General features: G+C 39.8%; 1 protein-coding gene across 8 annotated transcripts in view; it reads left to right on the forward strand.

Annotated features, from left to right (window-relative positions):
• Window positions 1–23,404, forward strand: part of MAGI1 (membrane associated guanylate kinase, WW and PDZ domain containing 1) — a 576,221-nt gene that overhangs the window by 549,772 nt on the left and 3,045 nt on the right. For 6 of the 8 annotated variants that reach the window (XM_088473383.1, XM_088473386.1, XM_088473385.1 and 3 more), the window contains 4 exons: window positions 9,458–9,548; window positions 9,666–9,726; window positions 17,093–17,239; window positions 18,632–18,770. In XM_088473383.1, coding sequence (XP_088329509.1) covers window positions 9,458–9,548; window positions 9,666–9,726; window positions 17,093–17,239; window positions 18,632–18,770 — 438 coding nt within the window. Of the gene's footprint in view, window positions 1–9,457; window positions 9,549–9,665; window positions 9,727–17,092; window positions 17,240–18,631; window positions 18,771–22,434; window positions 22,524–23,404 lie in introns of all 8 variants that reach the window. The other 2 variants (XM_088473388.1, XM_088473390.1) reach the window with 1 other exon arrangement.

Raw genomic sequence — 23,404 nt, forward strand, 5'->3', positions numbered from 1 at the left:
CACCAATGTCACTGTGTGCCCTGTGCACAGACTGCTATGTAGCCTATCCTATTCACCCACCACTCACACCAATGTCACTGTGTGCCCTGTGCACAGACTGCTATGTAACCTATCCTATTCACCCACCACTCACACCAATGTCACTGTGTACCCTGTGCACAGACTGCTATGTAACCTCTCCTATTCACCCACCACTCACACCAATGTCACTGTGTGCCCTGTGCACAGACTGCTATGTAGCCTATCCTATTCACCCAGCACTCACACCAATGTCACTGTGTGCCCTGTGCACAGACTGCTATGTATCCTATCCTATTCACCCACCACTCACACCAATGTCACTGTGTACCCTGTGCACAGACTGCTATGTAACCTCTCCTATTCACCCACCACTCACACCAATGTCACTGTGTGCCCTGTGCACAGACTGCTATGTAGCCTATCCTATTCATGTGACCACGGGCCCAAAGCACGTCTCTCCCCAACCCTTACCGTCCACGCATATGGTGCCGCACCTATCTCTTGTATGGATGATGTCAATAAATTTTGTTTTTGTCACCGCCCCTGTGCAAAGCAATACACCTAGACAACCACAAATAATAATAAATGTTGGCAGAAGTGATTTCATTGTAAGCGAAGCTGTGGGCAACAGCTAGTTAAGTAATATTGCTAATAAGATTTGTCCATTTACTGAAAATAAAATATAAAAAAGTGTCCACAAAAGTGAACACATCCTTTAAACTATTGAAATATGTAAAAGTATTTCAATTTAAAAGCAAATGTTTTTCAATCGGTAGCAGATATATAGGTCAAGAACATTCAACAGTCTCTGCATCATTGCTTTTAGAAATAAGGGTAGAAGCTGGCATATGTTTTGGGTATAGGAAGACTAGCATACGCAAATGACACCAGTTCTCCATAGCAGCTTTTACAGATCTTAAAATAAAACCATTCAGTACAATCTTCCATTTACTATGTGCCTGTTGTCTTCAGAGGAATGACAGCTGTGCCTCATGTCTCATTAATGTGCCTCATACTTCCACTGTTTCATAGTTAATCAATAGTTTACATTCTCGTCAATATTAGATAAACCTACAAAATAGGGGATGTGACAGGGGCACTTTTAATTGGGCCCTTCTATAGTAACTTGGATGTGTAACTGGTGCCCGAGGAATTGTCTCAGACAAATCGTTAATATCACTTTTGCTGACACGAATTTCCTTTGAGAAAGCCCCCGGCGAAACACGCGTCAGGCTCCGCTCATGGGGTACCTCTGTGCGCACAGGGGACCCCCACACCGACAGACCAATATACCTCTGGGAGCTCTCACCTAACAGGTACCTATACTACCTTTCCTGTTCTCTCACCAGTGGCTGCAGAGTGCTCCATATCCTGCGCTGCTCTGCAACAGAATCTGAGCCCCGTATCTCAGCACTGGCAGTAGAAACGGCTCTATTTGTATCCTTCACTGTGCCATTGCACGAGACTCTCATCACCAGTCTGATATTTTACATGACTGGTGAAAGCAGATCCCAGTGCATCTAATTGCACAGATACTCATTTTCCTATCTAGAGACACAGTTGCCGAAGACTTGTTCTTTTTTTTTATTTTTGACTTGATTCCCAGTGTATTGAGGGACGCCTCATTAAATACAAATTTTTCCTGTTTAAGATAATTAGACAAATGGTCTGTTTGCTTGGTGCAATTTTAATCTGTGTATCTTATTTTATGAATTGCACTTTTTTCTCTTTCACATTTTCGCTGATATTCACCTAGAGGTGAATATTTTCACTATTAATCATGCACATGCACTTTTTCATATATCTGGTAGATTAAGTAATTACTTTCGTTTTCACATCTGTTTTGTATTTCTATGATATTTTATTTGTAGGTCATTAACTTAGTGATTCCTATACCTCTCATCTTTATTAATCTGAATTAAAGGTTATGTTTTAGTTCTATTATTAGGTGTGCCCAATCAGATAGGAGTACTGTCTGTCTTGTTTTTGTTGAACAGGAGTAATGGGTATGGTGACATTAGATACACTATAACATTAACACCAGAGGGTATGAGGCCAAGGAACTCACACTATTATCTTCCCTCACACTATTCTCTATCACACTATTATCTTCCCTCACACTATTCCCTGTCACACTGTTATTTTACCTCACACTATTCCCTATCACTAATCCCTGTCACACTATTATTTTCCTTCACACTATTCCCTGTCATACTATTATGTCCCTCACACTATTCCCTGTCACACTATTATCTTCCCTCACACTGTTCCCTGTCACACTATTATCTTTCTTCACACTATTCCCTGTCATTCTATTATCTCCCTCACACTATTCCCTGTCACACTATTATCTTCCCTCACACTATTCCCTGTCACACTATTATCTTCCCTCACACTATTCCCTGTCATACTATTATCTCCCTCACACTATTCCCTGTCACACTATTATCTACCCTCACTCCATTCCCTGTCACACTATTATTACCCTCACTCCATTCCCTGTCGCACTATTATCTTCTTTCACACTATTCCCTGTCTCACACACACCATTTCCATTCTCTTATTGAGTATTACCTCCTCGGGACAGGAGTACATGACACGCTCAGCACCATTCCAGTATCCTATCACTGAGTCGTCTTATGCACCGGCTGTAGGCACGTCCACCAAGCTCACAGGTAGCCAATCACTGCCCAAACCTGCTCCTGCCCTGCCCTCTGTCATCACTGCCATCATCACAGTGCAGTGCAGTGACAGGTGCATCCTGACCCAGGCCACCGAGTTGCCATTCAGTGTATAAGGGGGACAATGTCTTCCTTAGCAGCTGACCCACAAGCCCGGTTAATTGGTACCCGCTCCACCCCATCCAGACACAGTCTAGCCACCCTTCAAACAATTATCAGATATAATGGATAATTAATGAATGGCCACAGCAATCCACTGTTCAATTATCGGCCCGATCAGATGATCGGCTAAACAGGCTAATATGAGTATTACTTTGCAAACCTTTATTTCATTTTTTTTAGTCCTGCAAAGTAAAATAATAACTTTATCCTTATGCAGAACCTGTATCCCCATGTCGAATGCCCTCACCTTTATTGCCGTTTTCTAAAATGTTATTTTTTTAATCTTTCAGTGGTATAATATATCTTTGAAACACGTGCAGTTTTGTACCACTGACCCTCTACTTTCTAATGCTAGTCACTCGTGTAATTATTTAAATAGAATACCTCAGTAGAGGGTTCTAGGTAATGACCTTAATCTTTTTAATAGATCAGACACTATCACGCATTGTCTAATGCACTTATGATTTTTTTTTATTTTTTTTACATCATTTTTCCAAAATTGCTGCTGTGAGTGGTTGTAAGTCTACAGAAAAGCTTTATTGTTCATTAGGACCTGCTTCAGAGGACTGTGATATATCGTATGTGTGGATATCTACCTTCTCTCTATATTTCTAGTTCATATCTATCTTTGCAGGACTTTTTCTATCTCATATTTCATGTATTATTTTATCTCACTTCTATCTCATGTATGTTTCTAGTTCACCTCCATTATCTACCATTCTGTCTGCCTATGTAAGCCCAAAAATGTGGTAAATTCTCAGAAAATAGATGTTTTCAGGGGATTTTGGCAATTTTGAGAATCCGGGGTATTTATCAAAGGGGTACCGCAGCAGTTATCTCTGTATTTTTGATCTGCAAAAATACCCCATTTACCAAGAACAGCTTAGTTTTTAGGAGCTTGGTCCTGTTAACAAACGCCATCTTTAGTTGGCGTTAGCCCATTGTAGCGGAGCTCGTCAGAAATATAGTTTTCACACAAGCAATCACTTTGAACCGTCGTCGTCACTGGCTTTTTTTGGTGCCTGTTTCTGGGCAATACTATATAAGGCTTCCTATTGGTGCAACATGCCTGGTAGAGTAGCAACCTGACCACATGACACTGGGCCTAATTTAGAGATGGGTGCTTATGCATTCATGGTTGCAAAAATTTGTGGAATCGTAGCGGCGGTAATATGCAAATCTTAGTTTCAGCCTTCCCCTTGTGTAGTCATGTGTGCCGGACATCGCAAGCCCTGAGAAGCCCAGTTTCAATTCCCATGAACAGTGCAGATCCGCCTGGTGGACTCTCTATCATTCCACCATCGGTGCTCCATCATGATCACCAATGACACAACGCCCTGTGGTAGGTATGCCTCTGAAATTGCTCTAAACATGGCTATGTTCACTGGCACAACTGTGACACTCTCATAACATGCCCATGAGACGGCCATTTTTATTGCGTTCGCTTCAAGCCGTCTCCCATTCACTTCCCAGGAACGCCGATGTCTTTCCGCTGTCAGCTCAAATGAGAGCGATCCCACACACAACAGTGGTCTCTGCATACACTCAGTGGTAGGCATGTGCCGTAAGGACATCCAGGACTTTTCACACATGCACAGTAGCAAATAATCAGCTGCACAAACATCAGTACTGAGGCCCCCTCTCCATCAGATCCATGTGGTACCATGCCGATATGAGGATTAATGTAAAGGACTTCTTTTGGAAAAACTCCCCAACCCAGGACCACATTCCTATCACGATGTTGGGAGGTTTGAGTGCCAGAAAATGGGTAAAACCCTTCCTGACTCCAAAACTTGTAGTCAGATAAACTCCCGGGTCGATAATGTCTTAGTTTTTGCTACAGAATTGTAAGCTCTTGTAAGAATAACATTTAATAATTTTCTCACAGCATTCATACCTCCCAACATCTATAAAAAATTGTAACTAGACCAGAAAGCGAACGCGGCTGAATCCCCATAGGGACATGTCTATGTCACAGTCTTCATCATCCCGCTTCCTGGGGCATGTGTAGCGCTTCCAAAGTGCTAGTCCCAATCCCCTTGCTTCCCAAAAACATCACTTACTGACATACCTAACCAAAACAAGACCAAGGCCTGATATGCTTAATGGTGGATCAGCTCCTGAAATCTGGATGGACCCACCTAAATCAGGAAAGTTGTAAGGTATGGTTTTCAAGGTGCGGTCAGTACAACTTGATTGCCCTAATGCCCTCGACCTTTTCCGAGACCTCTAACTGGGAGCAGGTCAGCTTTCCTCTGTGTTGCACTCACATTGACTGTAATTATTTAGTCAGGCAGTCTAATATATGTGCTGAGGTGTGAGTTGTGTGCTTGCTATAGCTTAGTTTTGTTTGGTCGTTATATATTTGTTTTTTTGTATATATATATATATATATATTTATATTTTGTGTGTACCCTGGCCTTCTTTCAGTCATGTTCAAAAATATTTGAAACCACAGGGAGAAAGTCTAAATTCTGGGGTAATTAAGCATGATTTATATTTCAAGTCTTTTAGGCATGGCCTTCATATACAGTCAGGTGCATAAATATTGGGACATTGACAGAATTTTCATATTTTGGCCTCTATTCGCCACCACAATGGCTTTGAAATGAAACAAACAAGATGTGCTTTACCTGCAGACTTTCAGATTTAATTTGAGGGTAATTATATCCAAATCAGGTGAACAGTGTAGGAATTACAACAGTTTCTATATGTGCCTCCCACTTTTTAAGGGGCCAAAAGTAATGGGACTATCAACTCAAAAGCTATTTCATGGACAGGTGTGGGCTATTTCCTCGTTATTTCATTATCAATTAAGCAGGTAAAAGGTCTGGAGTTGATTCTAGGTGTGACATTTGCATTTGGAATCAGTTGCTGTCGACTCTCAATATGAGAGCAAGCCATCATTAGGCTGAAAAATCAAAACAAACCCATCAGTGAGATTGCAAAAACATTAGATGTGGCCAAATCAACTGTATGGAATTTGAGGGTAATTATATCCAAATCAGGTGAACGGTGTAGGAATTACAACGGTTTCTATATGTGCCTCCCACTTTTTAAGGGGCCAAAAGTAATGGGACAAACTAAACAATCCTAAATCTAACTTTCACTTTTTAATACTTTGTTGCAAATCCTTTGCAGGCAATTACAGCTGAAGTCTGGAACGCATAGACATCACCAGACGCTGGGTTTCATCCCTGGTGATGCTCTGCCAGGCCTCTACTGCAAATGTCTTCAGTTCCTGCTTGTTCTTTGGGCATTTTCCTTCAGTTTTGTCTTCATCAAGTGAAATGCATGCTCAATCGGATTCAGGTTAGGGGATTGACTTGGCCATTGCATAACATTCCACTTTTTAGCCTTAAAAACTCTTTGGTTGCTTTTGCAGTATGCTTCGGGTCATTGTCCATCTGCACTTTGAAGCGCCATCCAATGAGTTCTGAAGCATTTGACTGAATATGAGCATATAATATTGCCCGAAATACTTCAGAATTCATTCTGCTACTTTTGTCAGCAGTCACATCATCAATAAATACAAGGGAACCAGTTCCATTGGCAGCCATACATGCCCACGCCATGACACTATTACCACCATGCTTCACTGATGAGGTGGTATGTTTTGGATCATGAGCAGTTCCTTTCCTTCTCCATACTTTTCTCTTCCCATCAGTCTGCTACAAGTTGATCTTTGTCTCATCTGTCCATAGGATGTTGTTCCAGAACTGTAATGGCTTTTTTAGATGTTGTTTGGCAAACTCTAATCTGGTCTTCCTGTTTTTGAGGCTCTCCAATTGTTTACATCTTGTGGTGAACCCTCTATATTCACTCTTGTGAAGTCTTCTCTTGATTGTTGACTTTGACACATATACACCTACCTCCTGGAGAGTGTTCTTGATTTGGCCAACTGTTGTGAAGGGGTTTTTCTTCACCAGGGAAATTATTCTTCTGTCATCCACCACAGTTGTTTTGCGTGGTTTTCTGGGTCTTTTGGTGTTGCTGAGCTCTCTGGGGCATTATCTCTTTTTAAGAATGTTCCAAACAGTTGATTTGGCCTCACCTAATGTTTTTGCTATCTCTCTGATGGGTGTGTTTTGATTCACTGATAGTGACAGTTCTTTGGATCTCATATTGAGAGTCTACAGCAACTGATTTCCAAATGCAAATGTCACACCTAGAATCAACTCCTGACCTTTTACCCGCTTAATTGATAATGAAATAATGAGGGAATAGCCCACACCTGTCCATGAAATAGCTTTTGAGTTGATAGTCCCATTACTTTTGGCCCCTTAAAAAGTCGGAGGCACATATAGAAACCATTGTAATTCCTACACCGTTCACCTGATTTGGATGTAATTACCCTCAAATTAAATCTGAAAGCCTGCAGTTAAAGCACATCTTGTTTGTTTCATTTCAAAGCCATTGTGGTGGTGAATTGAGGCCAAAATATGAAAATTATGTCAATGTCCCAATATTTATGCACCTGACTGTTAATACTCTTTTAGAATATTCATGTAGCACATTTCCTACATTTTTCCATATAAATTTCCATATAAATACTTTCCAGCCATTTTGAATAACTTTATAAATTTGCTTTGTGTTGAAAACTAGTATTGGTAGCTTCCCAAATAGATAACACTGTCATTCCCATCTATTTAGTGGGGAGGATAATGTTAATCTGCAGATAGGTTGTACTGTACCTGCAACTTTTCTAGAAATCTAATTTTAAAGTGTGGCCATTACCGTCCTAAACGCTGTAAAGGAACCATTTTGTTGGCTGAACCAATATTCCTCAGAATGCAGTGCCTACAAACTAGAGGCAGTAGTGAGTCCTGCATATTGGCAAAATGGCTGCCTTCATTGTGATCCTCTTCCAAGTCCAGTGTAAAATTCAACACACAAACCGCATACTCCAGAAGTCAGACAAAGGGGGAGATGTATCAAACCTTTGAGAGAGAGAAATTTGAAAAAAAATAATTTTATAGACTGCTAGATAAATGACAGTAAGAAGTTGATTTGTTGCTATGGGTAAAGGGGCACATCCACTAGCAGATAGTGAAACAACAGTACGATTACAACATTGTAATCGTACAGTCGTTCCTCTTCCCCTGCAGTGCCTACACTGAACGATATGTCGTTCAGTGCAGGCACCCTCCCTCATCCCTGATCCTGGTCAATTTGTCATTATCGACAGTTTGACCAGCATGTTCAGGCGATGATTGATGTCGGAAATGACCAGCAGGAGCGCGCATCGCTGGTCATTTCCAACAATGTGGTGCACGATTAATGAGCGCTTGAACGATAACTATGTCGTTATTGTTCAATCTCTCATTAATATCTCCTAGTGGATGTACGCCTTAAGGCTGCATACTCACCTATAGATATATCTGTCCAATCTGTCTTGTGGGAAGGAAAAGCTGGTCAGTTTGCCAGTGTTTGGGAGCAATTTTCAATTGTAATCTGCTCTCATACATTAGCAGATTTTACTTCTCACCAGACAGATTGGACATATATCACCCAGGAGCCCCCGCATTTTCGGGGTTTTATCGCATTTCTCGGCTTGCTGCATCTCGCTCTCTCTCTCTCTCTCTCTCTCTCTCTCATTATATTTTTTTTCATTCACAATAACTAGATCACAAATTTAAGTTATATACTAGGATTTTAGTGCATAAGAGATATTGGGGATGATTCAGAGATGGACGGGATGGCAGAGCGGCACACAAGCAGCTGTGCAGTTTCATCCATCTAAAATGCTAACGCAGCAGGAGGTCTCTGTAGGAAACGGACACCTCCTTGCTGCACCTGCGATCACCGATGTTACAGCCTGGCATCACCATCCAAAAGTTTGAAACGGTTGGTCGCAATGGTTGCTCCTTTTGGCCAGACTGCGATAGCTGACCAGGTCCTGGCAGCTGTGGGGCCAGGAAATCTGCGTTCACCGATGCAGACCCTTGGCTTCGTCCCTCCCAGAAAAAGGGGGGCGACGCTCCCCCCTTTTTCGGAAACGGTGGGCAGCCACACCCCTTCTCCACCCCCCAAACGCCACAGCATGTCAACCATGCTGCGGCATGGGGGTGGTCTGCAAGCAAGATTGCAGGACCTGTACTGCACCTGCATAGAACGAGTCCTGTACATGCGCAGACCACTCACCATCGGAGTTGTGCGCTGACCATCGAGTTACAGTACATCTCTGAATGAGGCCCATTGTCGCTAGGGAACTAATTACGATATAAATGGACGATTGAACGATAACGACATCGCTGATCGTTGTCGGCATCTGTCATCGCATGAACATACCGCCCAACCTGATGATATCGTCAGGTTGTGCATGTTCGGGGATGAGGGCGGGTGCCGGCCCTGAGTGACATATCGTTCAGTGTGGGCACATTATCCCACTGCACAGTATGATGAATGATTGAACGATAAAGATGTAGTTATCGTTCAATTGTTCATTAGTCGTGTAGTGGATGTGCGGCTTAAGACTTCAGTGGTCCTACTCTTCCACATACTTACTGCAATTATTAGGCATTCCTTAATAAATCTGTGCACAGTTACCCCCAAGTCTTATGTTGACGCTGAGAAATCTTTGCTTTTTGCAGAATCCTCTAATGCTTCACTATTGACCAACGCAGAGAAGATTGCAACGATTACGACCACACACACGCCTCAGACACTAACCCAGGAAACAAAGTAAGATTTCATACTGAGGAAAAGCTGATCTTCCTCGGCAGTGGTAAAGCTAATCGGCTGTTTACTGAATGAAACCACTTTAATCCACATTTTTTTTTTTTTTTTTAATCAAAACAGGAACAACACGAAACCAAAGCAAGAGCCCCAGTTTGAGTTTAAAACCCCTCCAACCACACAAGTAAGTGGAAATTTGCTAAATTGCCTGTGTATTGACAAACTATAAAAATGTAGTTATGCTGGGTACAACATACCGGCCATTCAGTTGAATGGCCGATATATTGTGTGTGCGTCGGCCAGTGTGTCCCAGCGATATGTCTGTGAATGACGACCTTCACAGACATATCGCCTTGGCTGTGCTGCACAGCTGATGCGATATCTGCAGATATATTGGGGCATCGTGCTGTGTGTACGGACGGTCGGACGACCGTCCGTACACTTGCTGCACGGGCCGGCTGTGATTGACAGCTCAACTGGGCGGGCACATATAAATGCCCGCCCAGTTGTAACGTGAGTCACGACGGTACGGGCAGTCTGAATGCTGAACATATCTTCTGCACAGACTGCAAATATATCTACATATCAGTCTATCTGCAGATTTATAATTTAAGTGTGTATCCACCTTTAGTTTCATCTGCATGGTACTGAATAGAAATATTGGAAGTTGTTTTTTTATGTTGGTTTGTGGTCTTCCATGTTTATGGTATAGTGTAGTGTCACAAGCATAGGAGAATTAGTGTGCATAGAAATATATAATTTGGATACAAAAGCAAAGCATGCTGTTCTAATATATACTGTGGAGGTTTGACCACTAGGGGCGCTGTTTATATCTGTGCCTGATCAGAAACAGTAAAGCAGTTTCTACTAGTGCACAGGTTTTCGAACTCTGTTCTCAGGACCCCAAACAGTGCATGTTTTCCAGGTCTCCTCACAGAATCACAAGTGAAATAATTAGCTGCAGCTGTGGATCTTATAAAATGTGCCAGTGAGTAATGACTACACCTGTGCACCTGCTGGGTGACCTGGAAAATGTGACCTGTGTGGGGTCCTGAGGACTGAGTTTAAAAACCATTGTACAGCCATGGCCAAAAGTTTTGAGAATAACACGAGTATTGGTTTTCACAAAGTTTGCTGCTTCAGTGTTTTTAGACCTTTTTGTCAGATGTTACTATGGTATACTGAAGTAAAATTACAAGCATTTCATAAGTGTCAAAGGCTTTTATTGACAATTACATTAAGTTTATGCAAAGAGTCAATATTTGCAGTGTTGACCCTTATTTTTCAAGACCTCTGCAATTCGCCCTGGCATGCTGTCAATCAGCTTCTGGGCCACATACTGACTGATGGCCACCCATTCTTGCCTAATCAATGCTTGGAGTTTGTCAGAATTTGTGGGTTTTTGTTTGTCCACCCGCCTTTTAAGGATTGACCACAAGTTCTCAATGGGATTAAGGTCTGGGGATTTCCTGGCCTTGGACCCAAAATTTCGATGTTTTGTTCCCCGAGCCACTTAGTTATCACTTTTGCCTTATGGCAAGGTGCTCCATCATGCTGGAAAAGGCATTGTTCATCACCAAACTGTTCTTGGATGGTTGGGAGAAGTTGCTCTTGGAGGATGTTTTGGTACCATTCTTTATTCATGGCTGTGTTCTTAGGCCAAATTGTGACTGATCATTCATGTGTGGGGTTGCTTCTCAGCCAGGGGAGTGGGCTCACTCACAATTTTGCCTAAGAACAGCCATGAATAAAGAATGGTACCAAAACATCCTCCATTTGATTAATTTGATATGCGACACTTGTATATCTGTGTGAGACTTGGGCCGAATTCAATTAGGCGTGAAAAGCCGAGCCGCGTTGTTTTCGCCGACTTCGCCTGTTTTGAGGTGAAACTTTTTCCGTGCGCGCTCCCGCTTATCTCCGTATTCAATTCCAAAAGATGCGAAAAAGGCAAACAAACGAAATTGGCAGAAAGCGAAACTGGCGAAAAGTCCCTAAGATTTTGGGGAAATCAGTCTTGTACCCCAGAAATAGCTGCACTAATATTTAAAACTCAATATAGAAGTGTCCTAATAGCCCTAATGAAAGTGTTTTGTGTTCTTAAAGTGTCAGAAATTGCTGTTATATGCTTATATGCGTAAGAGCTGAGAAATGATAGAAAGCAATTTCTTTGGGGAAAAATAAGTACCGAGGTCCAATTTGGGGTACATGAAAATGGGTACTAGCATATTTTGATGTCTCTAAAGTGAAGATTTAAAAATTTTTAAAAAGTACACCTGCAGCTGCCTCGTGCAATCCCAAAAACACCTATCCCATCCATATAGCCCCCTCAAAGTACCAGGCCCCCCACTTATCACCCATTTTCCGACACTTTTTTCATCTTCGATTTTTTTTTTTAGGGAGCCAAAGAAAAGCTTCTATATTGTATTTTTGTGAATTTTTAGCAATTTTTGTGGTTTATTGTCTTGCGTATTAATATGCATTTTACAGTATTTCTATCTGAAAGTCAAATGAAGTATTATGTTTCTTAGCACAAGCATAAATGCTGTTGTGTTCAGTAACCTTACTTTTCCCTCTTTGGGGATTGTAAATGTTGGAAGCTGTGCAACATTATAGGATTAAACCATGTTAAAGTCATGAGTAGCTAAATGACTTTGCCAAGTTGCATCTAATTGCAAACATGCAAAGTGTAGCTGCTGTTATAACGAGTCTTTCCAATCTCTAATGTGTCCAGCTCACTATTTTCCTTAAATCTTGTCTTAACTTTAAATTGAACTCTATTTCTGAAAAAAAATTATTTGTGCTCTCTAGCTCAACAATACAACTCATTAAATCATTATTTCCTACACTGACGGAGTGTCACCCACTTATTTTTATTGTGAAGTGGACAGGTCCTTAATAACGCGTTTCGCATCATCAGGCCCAGCCTATGTTGTGCACAGATGTCATGTGCATCGTTCCCTGCTGCGTGATGACACAATCCTGGCATTGCGCAGCAGGGCCCGGGCAGTGATTACCTATAGACTTCATTCCTAGTCTTGATATCAAGCTCTCTAAGATTCCATCTCCGCTGCCTGCTGTCTTAGGAAGACACGAGACTCCACACCTGTAATAGTAATCCCCTTGTTCACTTGCATTGTTGCTTAAAGCTGTTTAGGTTAAATATTCTGCTAAGGTGCCCCGGGCATATCAATACAGTAAACCAACTTTAAATTGTGGAAGAGTGAATGGAAGGACCAATCAGATGCTGCCGTCTCTTGACTGTGACATGTGATTGGTGCCCTGTTTTTTATTGTTTCTTCTGGTTTTCAGATTGGCTGTCTTGGGTGGTTCTCACAAGTTCAACCAATCGCACAGCAATAAAGTAGGTTTTAGTTCTACTGCACCATAGAACATCTTAGCCTGGGATGACACAAGATAAATTAGCATCTTGTTGAGCTCTCATTTATAGCTTTTTGAATAAACCATGCAAGATGTGTGTTTTACAGCCATTCAGGCAAACAGCAATGATATCTTTACCTCTGTCAATGTGTGAACAGGAGCTGCAGGAATGTTCATCGTTGGTTTAAATTCTTTTTAACCCAGTGGAAAGGCAACTCGAGATATGTTTTGCAGTGCCCTGATAAGCCTCACCCTTTAGCAACAAACAAAATAATTGAAAAATAGGCTTCAGTACAATACTGCACATTGGGTATAGAGTATATTTTCCCGAAAACCGCTTGGTTATGGAATTTTTCAATGCACATTTATCAAGTCGGGAGACATATATTGTGCTGATGCACGCTCGCTGAATCCAAGGCACTTTTCAAGTGATGGCTCAAGTGAGCTGATAAAAGGCCATAACTCAGTTTAACGAGCATTGTACAAAACGTTATGTGACAGATATTATATTTATTTCATTACTGGAAAATATCCTTACTGGTCTTTCAGAAAGCGACGGCCTGGTGTCAAGCTGCTATTTGTGCAGCAAAAAAATGTGGCTGCTGGTTGAAAGTCAAAGGTGTTCATTGATATAATAGATAGTGTATATTACAAGTAAGCTTGTCATTGACTTCTAGAAGTCACTATTGACTTCTAGATAAACACCTAATTGCAGAGGTTCCCAAACGCGGTCCTCAAGGCTCCCCAACAGTTCAGGTGTTAGAGATATCTATGGTTGAGCACAGGTGGTTAAATCAAATTGACTGAGGTACTAATTAGGTCACCTGTGCTCAGCCATGGATATCTCTAACACCTGAACTGTTGGGGAGCCTTGAGGGCTACGCTGAGAACTTCTGTCTTATTGTCTCTTCCTAAAAGAGAGGGAAGTTACTGAAAAGACCAAGGGGTCGATTCAATTAGAAGGGAATTGGGTCCTGCGATGGGTTTTCATAGCAAATTTGCACTGCGATTCCCATTTGCAAGTCCGTTCCTAATTCGCATTCAATTTTTTCCTAACAAATTTGCCCTTTTTTGTGCATTTATATGAATCAGGCCTACAGTGCAGAACTTCTGGTACACCCCTCTTAACGAATAATGATGCACTTAAAGGGGTTTAAATATTCGTACTATAATTCAGGCCAAAAAATACATGTCCATTTTTCAGGTCATTTTCTCTTAAAATGGGTTAAATGATGTACGACAGGTGTGATGAGGTGTAAATGATGTACAGTACTACAGGTATGATGAAGTGTAAATGATGTACAGTAGTACAGGTATGGTGAGGTGTAAATGATGTACAGTAGTACAGGTATGGTGAGGTGTAAATGGTCTACAGTATAGTGACATGTACATAATGTACAGGAGTACAGTTATGATGTGTAAATGATGTACAGTAGGAAAGCATGGTGTGGTGTAAATGATGTAAAGTAAGACAGGTATGAGGTGTAAATGATGTGCAGTAGTACAGGTATGGTGAGGTGTAAATGATGTACAGTAGTACAGGTATGGTGAGGTGTAAATGATGTACAGTAGTACAGGTATGATGAGGTGTACATGTTATACAATAGTACAGGGATGGTGTGGTGTAAATGATGTACAGTAGTACAGGTATGTTGACATGTAAATGATGTACAGTAGGAAAGGCATGGTGTGGTGTAAAGGATCTACAGTAGGACAGGTATGATGAGGAGTAAATGATGTACAGTAGTACAGGTATCGTGACATGTAAATGATGTACAGTAGTACAGGTATGGTGAGGTGTATATGATGTACAGTAGTACAGGTATGATGAGGAGTAAATGATGTACAGTAGTACATGTATGGTGACATGTAAATGATGTACAGTATGACAGGTATGGTGAGGTGTAAATGATGTACAGTAGTACAAGTATGGTGAGGTGTAAATGATGTACAGGTATGGTGAGGTGTAAATGATGTACAGTAGTACAAGTATGGTGAGGTGTAAATGATGTACAGTAGTACAAGTATGGTGAGGTGTAAATGATGTACAGTAGTACAGGTATGGTGAGGTGTAAATGATGTACAGTAGTACAGGTATGGTGAGGTGTAAATGATGTACAGTAGTACAAGTATGGTGAGGTGTAAATGATGTACAGCAGTACAGGCATGGTGAGGTGTAAATGATGTACAGTAGAAGAGGTGTGATGACTTGTAAATGATGTACAGTAGTTCAGGCATGGTGAGGTGTAAATGATGTACAGTAGGACAGGTATGGTGAGATGTAAAATATGTACAGTAGTACAGGTATGGTGAGGTGTAAATGATGTACAGTAGTACAGACATGGGGTGGTGTAAATGATGTACAGTAGGACAGGTATCGTTTGGTGTAAATGATGTACAGTAGGCAGGCATGGTAAGGTGTAAATGATGTACATTAGGACATGTATGGTGAGGTGTAAATTATGTAGTACAGATACAGTATGGTAAAGGTGTAAATGATGTACAGTAGGACAGGCATGGTGAGGTGTAAAGGATGTACAGTAGTACAGACATGGGGTGGAATAAATGACGTACAGTAGGACAGGTATGGTGAGGTGTAAATGATGTACAGTAGTACAGGTATGGTGAGGTGTAAATGATGTACAGTAGGGCAGGTATGGTGAGGTGTAAATGATGTACAGTAGGACAAGTATGGTGAGGTGTAAATGATGTACAGTAGGAAGGCATGGTAAGGTGTAAATTATGTACATTAGGACATGTATGGTGAGGTGTGAATTATGTAGTACAGATACAGTATGGTAAAGGTGTAAATGATGTACAGTAGGACAGGCATGGTGAGGTGTATGTACAGTAGAACAGGCATGGTCAGTTATAAAACATGTAGGACAGGTATGATGAGGTGTAAATGATATACAGTAGGAAATGCATGGTGAAGTGTAAATGATGCACAGTAGGATGGGTATGATGAGGTGCATGTACAGTAGGACAGGTATGATGAGGTGTAAATGTTGTACAGTAGAACAGTAAATGATATAGGGCAGGTATGGTGAGGTGTAAATGATATACAGTAGGAAAGGCATGGTGAAGTGTAAATTTATTATACCTATCTGGTGGAAAAGAGAATACAGACAGCTGTATATATTTAGCAATGTAGGGTCTGATTCAAGGTTGCATGCGAGTTGGTTGCAACTTTTCCTATTGTGTCATCATGGCCCCACACCCTGATGACACCATTCAGAATGAAACGCATCATCAAGCTACCCAGACAACCCACTTGACTCAGGAAGTGGGCGGCACTGGGCATCCCCTGGGATACTCAACTATTCTTCTGGGCCATCCATTAAAACCAACCAAGATTCTGGAGAGTCCCGAACGCTTCAGTCAAATATGAGCTGCCGTGTGTATGACTCCCATTGTTGCTCACAGTTGCATATGCTCGGATTGGGCAAATCCACAGTGTGAAAAATGGCAAGATCCGTCTGCAAAATCGATGAGCATGTGACACGGAATCAGCCCCTTCGTCTACAGCTTCACTTACTCCGAATGGGTTCGGTACGGGATGCCGGCACTCGTGATCCCAGCGGTCAGAATCCCAACTCTGGCATCCCGACAGGGTTAGCATACCGACACCTGTCTGTAAGTATCCTAACCCTCCCTCCCTGCAGCCTAAACCTAACATCATGCCCCCACCATGCAGCCTAACCCTAACCACCACCACCCTGCAGCCTAACCCTAACCCTCCCAGTAGTGCCTAACCTTAACCCTCCCCCTAACCCCAATACTTACCATCGGGATACTGGCGCTGGGATTCTTACTGGTGTCGGGATACTGGCACCGGCATTCTGAGCGCTGGCTTCCCCACAGCCGGGATTTAAACCTCATCTCCTCAGAATGGACTTTCCTTATGTGATTACTCTTCATTCCACCTTGGAATTAATATGGTAGAGGCCATCTTTGATCTAAGTAATTAGATTGCTTGCTTTGCTTGTCTCATTCTTCTGGTTTCGTAGATTGCCGCTTGCATTACAGAGGTGTACAGGTAACGCAGAAATATATATCTAGAACAATTGTTTATCATACAGTAGAAAAATAATAAAAAATATACCAACATTTGCACAATCACAGCCTATAGGAGCTGATCTATTTATTATTTATTTTCATGTGTGCAGCAGGAGCAAGAATTTTACATAGTAGAACTCGACAGGGGAACGAAAGGATTTGGGTTCAGTCTGCGAGGAGGCCGGGAGTATAACATGGACCTCTATGTTCTTCGTCTAGCAGAAGATGGACCCGCAGAGAAGTGTGGGAAGATGAGGGTATGTATAGAGATCCACACTGGTGTTCCCTTTAATGAATAGACTATGGGGGATATTTATCAAAGCTTGTAAAGAGATAAAGTACCAACCAATCAGTTTCTACCTGTCCACTTACAGGTCGTATTTGAAAAATCACAGGTAGGAGACTGAGTTGTTGGTACTTTATCTCTGTCCACTTTATCTCTATCCAAGCTTCGATACATCTCCCCCTAGGTCTCATTAGAAATATTTGGCTGTAACCTAGAGGTTCTCACCATTAGTCCTTATGTTAATTATGGGAACAGATTGCTTGTGTTTGAGTAGACCCATTTCTTAAGAACTTTAGCTACTTAAATTCTGAACATTTGGGTCTTTAGCGGCCCATACCTAAGTTTATATAATTTCTGATGCTACAGTTGGTCTTCTAACTCTGCTGCAATATATAATATAATACGTTTAACAACTTTTATACTGTAATGATGGCAGAGAAGGAGGTGGGTGGTGACGGGGAGGGAGAATATGGGGCTTATTCAGTGTATTGAGACTGCATAGATCTGGTCTAGCGGCTTGCACCTCTGATGTATGTAGCTTAAATGTTTTACTCATTATTAGCTATATGCTTGTATTCTGTGATTGATTTGCTGTATCAGGCATCACAATCTAGAACAGCTATTACTTACCTCTGATACATAGTAAATCAGGAGTTGATAGGAATTTTCTTTTCCAAAATTGATGGTAATGTTAATTTATATGATATTTTTTCGGCTGCCTTATGGTTGAAATATAGCATTTAATAGCTTTCTGTGTAGCATAATGTCTTTACTGTATTCCAGAGTGTAAACTAGTTAGACAGCTCGGAAGGATGACATAATGCGGCCTGCCTAGGCTTGACTTAATAAATAAGTACGAGCTGGTGGGAGGAAATCAATTTCTGTTTAATCTAGCTTGATAGTAACGTTGCCGAGATCTTGCTTGCTTCAAGTGAATGTATTTAATGCAGCATTCATAAGTACTGTATTTAAATAATAAGACCGAAAATTAATAACAATGATTAAAGAAAAGAATGCTGTAGCATTAATAATAGAAATATTAACTCCTATATAATCTAAGTATAAAACATAGAAAAGTAGAGCTTTTTAATTTTGAAAGGTCTGGATTTTACAAGTACCTGTAAATCTATATATGAATTGTACAGCAATATTGTGGGGAGAAAAAGAGTGAGGTGTGTAAAAGGAAAAATAAATTATTACAACAATTTTATTTTTATACTCAAGGTGGTGGCATCACTACAGCAGGGGTAGTCATCTTAAAGAGATTGTCGCTATAGATTAATTTTATTTTATATATTTTTGTTCTAAATTTATTTGCTATGTTTTTTTAGTAATTTTATATTGAATTTTCCCCCCCTTGTAGGTCGGTGATGAGATTTTGGAAATCAATGGAGAGACCACAAAGAATATGAAACATGCTCGGGCAATTGAACTGATTAAAAATGGTGGCCGGCGAGTGCGTCTGAGTCTGAAGCGCGGGGATGGTTCTGTGCCAGAATATGGTGGGTCAAACTCTGAAAACATTCCTTTGCTCCCTACCGTCACTCCATGAATGATCTCTCTCTGTCAAGAATCTGGAGCAGGAAATACCTTTTTTCTTTTAATCACCAGTGTCTTACCAACTTTTGCGAAATATGATTAATTGCTTCGCTTGTACTGATTTTTTTTCTGCTCTCCTCAACCTCTTCTTGCTTCTGTGGACTTGGGGCTCAGTAGGAGGAAAAATTATAAAAAAAAAAAAAATCAACGTAGCATCTTTGGTGAAGGAAAAACGCTAAAACAAACCTTGTATTTGTTCAAATCTCAACTGTGTTGAAATGTGCCAAACTGTTTGATCCTTTTGTAACAAATGAGAATTCTGCCATTTAAGGGGGGGAGCTGTGGTGGGGGGATTTAATGAACGGGAACGACGACATGACTCCGGCCTAATTTGCCTGCACTGTTGCATAAAGTTGGTGATTGCATATTCCTGCTTTTTCCGAGCAGCGTCTGCCCATATAAGATATAAAGATTTTATCTCTCAATGAAAAGAAAATTTATTTAAAGAAAAAAATATATGTTATCAGGGAACAAAATATACTGAACGTAATTCTATTTTATGTTAAGAGGATGTTATAGCGAAGACTGTATTAAATACAATATATTGTAAAATATTCCTATTTAAGATAAATGCTGAAAAGGCCCTATATGTGTACGTATGTATACGGCTTGTCCCAACCAAAGGTTTCTATATGAACTATTCTGGTCATTTCATTCCCAGAAGGTTTTGGTTTTTGCCATATGCTTCCATGTGCTTTCTATAGATCATCCTAATCTGCTCATAACACTTGCAAATTGTGCATTACATTTTTCTGGGCTCTTCCAGATTTGCCTGTCTTTGGTAGGTCTTTTTCTTGCTCTGTAAAGATCCCATTTAAAGTAATACAAGCATTGCATGCCAGTAATGGGTGCATTGTAGGCTAAGATTTTGGAAGCCTAATATTACGGACAGCTGCAAAGTAATTGCTGTTTTTTTTTTTTTTAAACTTGAAGGGGAAGTATCCACTTTGTTTTCTAATGATTGTAGTGGGAGATTGTACGTTTGTAAGATAGCCACAAAACAAATCATTCAATTTATTTTGCCGTAGATGTGCTGCTCAAAAAGTTGCAAGTAAAAGTAGCATAATTCTGCTCATATGCATTCACTTTTAGGTACCTATAAAACATATGCCAAAAACAATAAATAAAATGTGCTTAAACACACTCAAAAAATTATCATCTGTGCCCAAGCAGCAAAGAAAGGATCAATCGATGTCAATGGACCATTCGCAAAAACTAAATGCAAGCAGACTGACATCGTTATCCACTATTTAAACATGCCCCTGACAACCCACAAATAATAGGGTTTTGGCAAGCACATATGCATCTTTTTTCCACTCTGCATGTGTTTGCAATCGCGCAAACATGCCCTTGCTATACTTGGAGCGTTTAGAATGCGTCCTGCCCCTTTGTGACCATCCAGACGTAAGTGGCAGGATCACTGTCAAGCAAATTTGTATGGTTATAGAAGTAAGTCATTCAACACCAACTGATCCAATTTTAATTACCTTCTTACCATAGATTTCCAATTTTTTTTTGCAATCTTTATACTAAATGGGACATCAAAGTTGACTACAAATCTTGAATAGAAAATGTCAAAAAATCCATTTTGCCATTTGTGAGCACACAAAATCTAATTTTCTCAGACCAGGATTGAAATTCTTTTTAACATTTTTTTTGTTGTGTTCAGAACATAACCGGCTTTAGTTTGATATTCCACATGACTAGATTGAAGCTGGTCAACATTCAAGGTCACAAACTCAAACATTTCAAAACAAAATGTTCAAAAACATTGTGTATATTCATTGGTGTTTTAAGATTATTCATAAAAATTTCAGGTTGGGATCTCAATGGGATCTACTATTTTTAGAAATGTTCTGATTTTTTTTTTTTAGGGGGGGGATGTTACTTTCTTAGAGCATTAAAGTTAAGCATTTTTTTCTCTGAAATTAAAAAAAATAATATTTAAGATAATATTACCTGATCAAGTAGTTAATATTATAAATTTTAGGTAATATTATAAATCATCAGAGTGATTTGTTTTGACATTTTTAAAAGCTGAAATACCCAGGATTCTGATGTTGGTAAGAGCTTGACCTTGTATGCATTAATAATCCAGTGTTTTGAAAAGTGGATGTTTTGACCATGGGAACCTGTCAGATTCTAGCTATTGTTTCTCTAGTAGTCTAAAAAATAAAAATAAAATATTGAATAGAAGTATATTTAGACACTATCTTGTGGTATTGAATGTTTCCAGATAATAAAAGTAATTGGTAAGGTAATTTGCATTGGATCACTTGACTTGGCATAACCCATACGCCATCTTGGCTATAAGCACATTTATGGGCTTGGCTAGTAGTATATTCAATTACTTTTCATATGGATTATGTTATTGTCTACACCTCCTCCTGACTCTGTAAAACAGCCGATAAAACCATCTCTTACTCTGTTATTTTCACCTGTTCTCAATGACCACAGAATCCATTAAAATTAAATAAAATGGTGACTGTAAAGAGCATTGATTTTAAGCATGGTTTAGAAAAAGAGTGATACTTCCCCTATAACTAAGTTACAAAAAAATTACAATTCTTTGAAAATTATTGAAATTTTTAGCAATTGTAATGCAATTTTTGTTTTTGTAATTCATCATGTAGCTCAAGAGCAGAAACAGTGATGATGATTAAACAATGTCCGTAGCATCAGACAGACACTTCATATTATCATTTTCAACCAGTTAATTATAAAAAGGAACAGCAAAAATTCCCATTGAATTGTAACAAAAAATGCATTGCTTTTGGCAACTATTTTCTGTATATATTTTTATTGTCCATAACTTTTAATGGTTTCTCTTTAAAGATGCACTGTATTGTTAAATACCCATTGTATGAATTATCCTGTTGTGAGGTGGTGTGCCTCGATACGACATGGCTTGTTGCACTGACAAAACAGATTGGAAGCCAACTGACTTTGAAGCGAAAAATGTGCTTTATTTTATTTTATTTTTTTGAGATATGAGAAGTCAGAGACTTTGAAAATTGTGCTGCTAAAAAGTACATATGTAAAACCTGATGGGTTCATTTGTTCCTTGGACCCTATTTATTACAAATGTGAAGTTCCAGAATATTACCTCTTTAAATGGAACATGTTTCACAGTAAGGCTGTATCATTTTTGTAATGAGTTTTTACTTTGTATTTTAATTTCAATGTCGTGGTCTGCCGTGGACTTGTATATATATATAATTTTTTTGTTGAATGTAAATGTTATTTTTTTTCTGGCATCCTGTTTATCTGTTTCCAGTTTTTGAAAAAAAAATAGTTCTAATAGTCTTGTCTGTTTAAAAACAAAAACAAAAAAAATATCACATTTTAGATGCCTAATGTCACAATAGAAATTGCAATTTTCACAGCCTTATTTGGATATCATCTAGCCAACCTGGTCGGATTTCAAAATAAACCATCCTGAAATATGAAGATTGAATAATTATTCTCCTTTCCTCTTTGAATGTATAGGGTTTCTAAATCTTCTGCTTTTTCTCTTTCTTTCCCTCTCTTTTTCACTTCTCTTGGTGCGGGCTATGCCTTCCTCAGCGATGATACCTGCTAATATCGCTGCATGTATGAGAAATGACAAGCTCGGCGAGTCTTGCGTCTACCTTATGGGCCAAAATCAAACTACGGTTTGTAGCTAAATCAATATTAGGTGTTTCTGTGCTGTGGCCTAATTACCCATTTGCTTGTGCTTTGCTAAACTTTCTAAGTGTACAGCAATTCATGAACACCTTGCATTTCTCTGATCTGTAACTGTAAGTACACTCGTGGATGTTTAACATGCAAGCTTCGTTGTTCCATTGCAACCACATTCCAAAAGTAAGCTTGCGAGTTTAATTTTACACTTAAAGCCACACTAAGAGTAAAGGTTCCATTATATTTGCTGATCTACTACATATACGTGATACTGGTTTTGTTTTGTTTTTTGTTTTGATTTATTCAAAAGGCTGATTTTAACTAATTTCGTGTACTCTCTTTATAAAGTAGATTTTTACATTGAAAAAACAAAACTAGCAATATAGATTATTGATAAGAATGTGATCTAGAAAAGGCTTGGGAACCCTCAGTTTCTCTTCACATCACATGTAAATCGGTGACAGGTGTGTGTTGGTAAAATGTAACCTGGGTAGTGTATAGGCGGTTTGTGATAAAGAATTTGGTATGTGGACCTTGGTATAACATCTATAAATAGTAAGCTACCTAAAGGAATCTGGGGAGATTTGGCCCCAGCGGAAGGAGGCAAATTCCCTCACATGCGTAATTGAATATAAAAAAAAAATCAAAACTTCGTCAGAATATTCAACCACTTGGTACACATAATTTTTGTGGATCCGCTGTTTGGGGTTTTCCAGCAGACCTAAATTTATCAGCCCTCCCCTGAAATTCCAGCATGTTCGGGCCTGACGGTAAGATTTTGAAGCATAGGATCCAAGATGAAATTTAAAAACTACTCTATCAATTCATGATATTTTTCTGTGAATCAACATGGTTGAAGATAATAACACTCTGA

The sequence above is a fragment of the Taudactylus pleione genome, unplaced genomic scaffold (genome assembly GCF_031769625.1).
Source record: "Taudactylus pleione unplaced genomic scaffold, aTauple2 ptg000135l, whole genome shotgun sequence".
Lineage (NCBI taxonomy): Eukaryota > Metazoa > Chordata > Amphibia > Anura > Myobatrachidae > Taudactylus > Taudactylus pleione.